Consider the following 8,020-nt stretch of genomic DNA (forward strand, 5'->3'; position numbering starts at 1 on the left):
AGCACAACCTCGAGGGATATCGATAACACCGGTAGTCACTTAACAACCAACGCCATCTACGTCCGCCTTGAGCGAACTCAGAGACACCATCAGTCAAATTTCCTTTGGAAATTTGAACTCCAAGGGCGGGGGTGTCACGTCCCGCGCTCCGCACGCGCCGTAACAAGAACAAGAAAACTATTCTATACAAAACGCGCGAATAAAGATTTGAATGCACAAACGAACACACGGCGCTACGAAACTAAAGGAAGGATTAACAAAGCGAGGGCGACTAATAAATCCAACCAATATAAAATAAAATAAATAAAACCAGCTAACGGATTGAACGAGTTACGAACCAAACAAATAAACCAGAAATAAGAATAACTACAAAAAGGGAAATAATTGAAGCGCCAGAAATACATGTATATATAAATATATTTTAATCAATCAACTTGGAGAGTTACATATAAGTATAAACATATATGCTAGATATGTAATAAACTAGTAAATATTAGCGTTAGTGCTTATAATACTATGCAACAAATACAATATTATCAATTTATGAAATATAAGTATATACGAAGTTAAAAACTAATAGTCTAACGAATACATAAAACATACAATATTGTATTATTAAAGAAATAAAAGTTACATTGTCAGAAACATATATATATGTGTGCGCATTCTATTAAACAGAAACATACTTAAAACTAGCCTACGTTCCGGTAAAGAGTTATAAAATAAGAACTACGCTACGAAACATGCATGTCTCTATATAAACATATAAAAATCTATATTCTAAACTACTACTAATCTATGTGCATTCTACAATCTGAAATACATATTTAAAACTAGCCTACATGCCGGTAAAGCATTATAAAATAAGAACTACATTATGAAACATGCATGTCTCTATATAAACATATAAATAATCTATTTTCTAAACTAAAACCACTATTAATAATCTACAAAAAAAATAGAACACACAACGCAACACTTGGGACCAAGCGACAACCTGTCGACAGGCCAAACGCTCAAAATAATTAACACCGCAACGACTTGAGGAATTGCTTACAGAAATTCTGTCATCAAGCACAAATATGTAAACACACATTAAACGCACAATAATCTAGAAACAAAACCTTCAATACTATGTTGTCACAATACAAAATATATATGTATATATGAAATCAAATGATTGACACATAACCTCAAATACACAACACTATATCACAAAAGAATCTAAATGAAAATCACTTTGCCAGAAATATATACATATATGCGTGTGCGGGTGCGTGTTCTATCTTATTAAATGAAATTAATATAAAATAAATAATTAACATTTCATTTCGTACGAACACTACATGAACGAGAGAAATATACATATAAATACGTATATATATATATATATATATATATATATATATATATATATATATGTATGTGTGAGTGCATATGTTTTATATTATCGAATACTCTATAAAATAAACTACTCAAAACAATAAATAACGCAATCGAAGAATTACAAAACATTAGCCATATTGAAGTGACACACAACATAAACATATATAAATATATATATACATATTATACTATTGTCACTTTAAAACAATATTAATAAATAAATGTTCCAATTGCGGTAGAATAAGGAAAAACGAGCGACAGACGAAAAATTACTTCGATATCAAACAAAACTAAAGACCCGTCACTAAAAACTTTACTGATGACATTTATGAGCAGCCATGTTGGATTTACACGCGTCATGGCGACAGGAATATTAGGGATTAATGGAAGTCAGGCGCGAGAAACAAATCATGAAAACACATTGTTAACACTTTTCTTTAATAAATTCTATGCGCAACTACAAATGTAAAAAAAATATATATATATATAATTAATTAAAAGGGGGGAAATATAAAATTGAAAAAAATAACAAACGTAAAATAGATAACCTAACACTATCACATTCAAAATATATATATATATATATATATATATTGAACACAAAACAAAATACATCAAAAAATTAATAATAACAAGGAACATCAAACAGCGAACCAACGAAATTGAAGCAGCTACACTAAATCAAAATCGAAGCAAGGAGCTCCGGGATAAAGTTCGCTGAACTCACGCATACACCAATAGCGCACAACAGGGGAAATTCCCTTTCTCCCAGAAGCGTGGTGACGAAGATGTGCCTCCAAAACCTCTTCGGGAATTTCATTCGCAAAACGAACTTTCACGCAACGATCGGTATCAACGATTTCAACCAGAGGGGGTTCCCTCTCCAATACGACGGTCTCTGCATCGAAGAAATTCTCGTCGAAAGTAACCAAATCGTCAAAGCCCAATTTCGACACGGCCTCGGCACCAATGTTGAATAGTTCCTCCAACCACTCTGATACTCGTGGTTTATCACAGGGCCGCATGCGTTTGATTGGTCCTCCCGAGTCGCCCATGGGTTCTTCGGAATCCCTCTTTCGCTTGAGCTGAGAACAACACGGTATATTTTAAATAAAACGAAACAGGACGAATCAAGCGGACTAAAAACAAGACTAAATACGTACCAGGGAAGTCTGGAAAGGAACCTCTGATGGAAACGACTCCGCAAACATTGTTCGAACGTCGATCACCGAAGCCTAGGGAAATAGCAAAAAAGGAAAAAACAATCAAAATCACAAAAACAACCTTAATATGCAAACATCCAAACTTACGCAAAACAACTCGAAGGAGGAGGTCCTTGTTATGGGAGAGCAGCGGAGCTGCGCGTGTTTACCCAGTAAACATTGAAATGATAATGATGCTGCAGCCATCAGCCCTTCCACGCGCCGAAGAACACCGGTAATTCCCACGGTACAGCACGTGGAAGTTTCTCGTGGAAAGGATTAGATCAGCGTGGAATGCTTCAAATCTCCTAGACGCTAGCTCAGCGGAACACAGGACTGATAAAAACTAAGTCGAAATATGGAATTTGCATTTTGTCACGTACGATTCCAAGAAGCCCAAACTGCAACATCCCGATTCCCACGGAAGCGTACCCCCAGTGGACCACCACCCCGTGGGGGATGGCATTATAAATAAGCGTAGCAACATAGCGCAGCGCTCATTATTATTCTGGTGAACATTCTTATTACGGTTCATTATTCTTTGTTCATTATTATAGTGTCCATTCTTCTTATAATTTGCGTTCGTTCATTTTTTATAGTGTTCATTCCTTACGGCTCATTATTCTTCGCTCATTAGTTTGTTCATAATTCTTGTGATCGTTTGTTATTACGGCCCATTATTAATTTATTACTACGTTCGTTATTGCGCTCGTCACTGCGTTTAGAAATTTTGTATAGTATTTTGCGTTTCGGGGTCTTAATTTTTTCGGTCAAGAAAAGAGAGTCGCGACTAAGTAAAAAGAAAATTTTATCTTTGAAGTCCTCATTTCATCGTTTAAACACAAACGCGCATTGTAATTGCGGTATTAATCCAGCTAAGTGAATTGCTCAGTCTGTATTAAAATAGATAAATAAAGTAAGAGTTGATAGTAAACTATATTCGAGTTCAAATAATAAACTCAACAAAACTTCGACGACCACCGGAGCGGCTGAGGCAATGGCACCAGACAGCACCTACTCCTCAAGGTAAGAAAATTAATTTTGAAAATTTCCTTCTTCTCTGGTAATCTCGTTGCCCTCGAGAATTGAATTAGAACTTCCTATCATCGATTTCGTTATATTTTCGCGAACGGTTTTGAAGATAGAATCATTGTTTAAACTTTTAACAAAAGAGTTGTCCGCTGTGTCGGCTTGTGCGAACGGTGTTTTCAACTACTGAAACATCCACTGATCTTCGCATTCCTCCTCCCATTGTTGGTAAAATATTACCCGCCTTTGGGCAAGGCTTGCGAAATCACATAAGTCCCGCACAGGAAGGACTATTAAATACATCGTCGGGGTCAATCGAAAATTAAGAACAATACCGGCGTTGCTATTAACTGATATTCTTGCCATCATTGCATGCGATTGTAAGAGAGATATAACAGAACAATTTCCCTTCGAGAATTTAACCAAAGGATCGTTCGCTGTGTTGGCTTGTGCAAACGGTGTTTTCGCTTATCGAAAACACCCATCGATCTCCGCATTCCTCCTCCCACTGTTGGTAAAATATTACCCGTCTTTGGGCAAGGCTTGCGAAATCACACGAGTCCCACACAGAGAGGATCGTTAGAATCATCCCCGATTATTAAACTCAAAAGGCAAGAAAATCGTGGTGACAGAATCCATCGTAGTAAATGAATTGAGTTTCGGTCCTAACGGCAAACTACTACAGCGAAATTAAAAGAGAAGAAGAAGTCAAACGTAAAAATAAATTTATATAAAACAACGAAAAATCTCACATTCCTATCCAATCCAGCAACGCTAAAATATATATTATCTAGCTAATAAAATATATATATAATAACCTAAGCCATTTTACATTCAAATAAAAATCCGTTCAACGAGGAAAAATATTTATTGTACCCAGCTTTAATCCTCTCCCGTGCTAGTATCCCTGCGCATAGCAGGTTAGCCGAAAAGTGGAATTCGTTTACCAGTTGCATTAAGCGTCAGTTAACGCTACCCATTAAGCGTAAAAGAAAATAATAAAAATAAAATATTTTGAAATAGTCCTTAGACTATTTCTGGTGGCAGCAACTACCGTATTAATTAGAAATCTAAATCAGTATTAAATACACAATAATATCATTTCAATTTATTTCCCTTCCGATTAAATTCAAAACTCAAACTATAAAAAAAAAATTTTTCAGTAAAATTTAACTTTAAATTTGATCGATTTAAACAAATAGATACGTAACAGAGTAAAGTAATAAATTTTTGGTGGCAGCGGTGGGATACGCTCCACGGAGGATTAAAGTTGGTTTAAACGGTTCGATTCGCTCCACAAGGGATTAAAGTTGTCACGATTATCGATAAAATATATACCTAAGAAATAATGTCGACTAAATTAGAATCGTTGGACAAAGGCATGATCTTGATGTTATCGGAAAAACTTAAAGCATGGGATGCGAATTTTCGCGACACGAGTACAACAATGAATAAATTACAAGACGATGTGCGTTCATTGAAAATAAAAAAGGAAATCAAGACACCCGTATCATCGCCGATAATTTCCCAAGCGACAATACCGATAGAAGTTAATCCCCAATCAATTAAGTTAAAAGATGCAATAGAGACAGTACCAGTGTTCGACGGACATCGACCCTCGGTATTTCGATTTTTAAGAGCATGCGAGCGTGCACGAAACATGGTTCCTAGGCATCAAGAATCTCAGTTAGTAAAATTATTAACGAATAAGCTTCGCGGACACGCGTTTCTCGCCGTAGAAGACACAGAAGTAATAAGTTTAAACGATTTCGGGAATAAATTAAAAGATATGTTCGGTCCGGGAAAAACGGTTAACGAATATAAAGGGGAATTAGCTACAATATTTCAACGACCGGGAGAAGATATTTTGGACTACATAGAACGCGTCAAAGATCTCAGGCTGGCGACAATGAACGGGGAAAGGTACGAGTACGGCACCGTATTTCAAGATAGGATAGATCGAGACACGAGGGAAGCTTTCGTTAAGGGGCTCCCAAACGAGGTGTATTTACGAGTAAAGATAGCAGGATACCAATCCTTGGACGATGCGTACCGCTAAGCCGTGAAAGCAACACGAGAATTAAAACAAGTGAACAATAGAATTCGATACCAACGTCCGACACCTTCGGATAATTATAACCAAAACAACGCTCATCCACCATACAATAGTATCTATACTGTAAACAACCGCCAGGACTGGAGATTTGTACCGCCGTCGCAGAAACATCTAAACAACCCGGGAATAGAAGAAAATGTCAGGAAAGAAACAAGAGCAATAACTTGGGAAGAAAAACGCATAAATAAATACCTCGATAGAGATCTAAATCAAAAGAGAGATGCTGATCATTTCAACCAATCAACTTTTCAATGCAAACACCATTCCGTTGCTGTGATAAGGGATAATGTCACGTTAAATAATAAAAGGACGCACGGTGCCATAGACAGGATCATGAGTGAGAAATTTTCTGAGTTACCAAACAAGATAAATAATGTTAGTGCCAAAGAACTTTCAGACAAAGCAGAAACTAGGAGATTGAACGACGAGACGACAGGCAATGCTTATCCACTGCCTAACATCACAGAGATATTGGACCCGCTGGGAAGTGCAAATCGCCTCTCCACGTTCGACTTGGCAAAGATACAAAAGCAAGACTCCACGAATTTCGTGAATGTTTCAACCATAATAGGAAAAGAGATAGCGAGTGCATCTCACTCAAAAACTTCTATAAAACCATCAGAAGGAAACTTTATCGAACTCAAAGCCAAATCATTAAATTGCAAGGAAGATCACACTATAGAAAATAAAAATATAGCTATCCCTAAATCCAAAACAGAATCTATAAGCAAAAAGGTTTGTAATAAAAATTCAAAGAATAATTCCAAATCTACCAAAAATATTCCTAAACGTTCCATACAAATAAATAATAATTTAATTATAATAAGCACTTCCAGTAAAACTATTCATCCTGAAAAGGTAGAGAAAAATAAAGGTGCTGCGAATAAAATAAATGAAGAAGAAAAAAGGGTAACTAAGGAAAAGGATTCTAAACATTTTCAAGCTGAAGAAACGCAAGTTCAACGAGCTCAAAGAAATCAAAAGGGAGAAAACAGGGAATCACCAGTCGAAGATATATATAAAAACTTGAATAAATATGCTAGCCATTGGATTATAATTGGATTAAAAATACTTTATTGGTTACTACATCTAATATTTGACGTAGGTAACATAGTAAGTAGTGCTGATCTTATGATTCCCCCAGGAAAATATGGATGGTATCACACTATACTATATACAAAATATTTTTGGGTTAATATGGCTGCGGCACTCTCAAAAATTTGTATCTTAAATGCTATTAGCAAGCAATTGGATAATTGGATCAATGTCAGTAAACCTGTGTCTTGGCGCAAAATAAAAACTAAAATGAAGGAAAGGAACGAAATTCTCCCCGCACAAATTAGTTTCGGACATCTAGCCAGAGAACCTATTGGTGAAGTAACAATCGAAGAGAACACGGAACCAACATGCGCAGAATATCTCGAAGATCTGTTCAATAAAATTAACACTGTACAACGAATGGCAAGAGAAAATTTGATAAAATCCAAACTAAGACTAACGATCGACGAATTAACCCTCAAGATTTTAAAACAGGAGATTCGATATATCTACTAAAAGAACCTAGTAAAGGAAAATTCTCCGATCAATATACTGGACCATACAAGGTGCTAGAAATCTTGCAGAACCAGAACGTCAAGATTGAAGTAAAAGGGATTCCGCGAACAGTGCACTTAAACAAGCTAAAACTAGCGCATAACCGAAATAAGCAATGAATAAAGTGATTTCAGTGGGCAACGTAGTGCGGTAGTGTATGTTGTAGTGCTGTTCGTCGAATAATACAGATATCGAACACCTAAAAGAGAAAAGGGAAAATTATTATATGCACTCTAATTATTGTTTGAATATAAAACGTGTTGATTCAATAAATAATTAAAAGAGTGAAAGTGAAAGTTACCTTGTGAACAAGTAATCATCATACGAGAAGGTTTACGTGCAAAATAGGTTATGGATCTCGGTTTGCGAAACACCATGTACAACAGCCAGCTGAAAAATAAATGAACAAATTAACTTCAACTGCCTTAATGCAAAATACAACAGTACTAAATGTTATAACAATACTATGGAAGCATGGCACTGTTCGTCGAACAACACAGATGGCGGAAACCTGAAAAGAAAAAGAAGTTTATTACAAATGCTCCGATTACTGTTTGAATGTAAAACGTGTTAGTTCAACGAATAACTAAAACAGTGGAAGTGCAACTTACCTCGTGAACAATTAATCACCATACAAGGAAGTGTACATGCATGAATGTCGCAGATTAACAAGAAGAAATAAAATAGCTGATAA

The 8,020-nt window shown here is 35.9% G+C and overlaps 1 protein-coding gene across 1 annotated transcript; it reads right to left on the reverse strand.

Annotated features, from left to right (window-relative positions):
• Nucleotides 1-399: 399 nt before the first annotated feature.
• LOC143304355 (uncharacterized) lies at nucleotides 400-2,810 on the reverse strand. The gene is made up of 3 exons (XM_076626811.1): nucleotides 2,697-2,810; nucleotides 2,550-2,621; nucleotides 400-2,471 (listed from the first exon to the last, which is right to left on the reverse strand). Exons 1-3 carry the CDS (start codon nucleotides 2,793-2,795, stop codon nucleotides 2,058-2,060), a joined length of 585 nt encoding a protein of 194 aa, XP_076482926.1. The 5' UTR covers nucleotides 2,796-2,810; the 3' UTR covers nucleotides 400-2,057.
• Nucleotides 2,811-8,020: the final 5,210 nt, after the last annotated feature.

Source organism: Bombus vancouverensis, unplaced genomic scaffold, assembly GCF_051014615.1.
Source record: "Bombus vancouverensis nearcticus unplaced genomic scaffold, iyBomVanc1_principal scaffold0031, whole genome shotgun sequence".
Lineage (NCBI taxonomy): Eukaryota > Metazoa > Arthropoda > Insecta > Hymenoptera > Apidae > Bombus > Bombus vancouverensis.

Excerpts from the sequence above, each read along its gene's own strand:
- LOC143304355 (XM_076626811.1), bottom strand. The coding sequence starts at position 2,795 with ATGGCTGCAGCATCATTATCATTTCAATGTTTACTGGGTAAACACGCG. Across the intron at positions 2,622-2,696 it reads CCTCCTTCGAGTTGTTTTGC|GCTTCGGTGATCGACGTTCG; the intron begins GTAAGTTTGGAT and ends CTATTTCCCTAG. Across the intron at positions 2,472-2,549 it reads TTCCTTTCCAGACTTCCCTG|CTCAAGCGAAAGAGGGATTC; the intron begins GTACGTATTTAG and ends TGTTGTTCTCAG.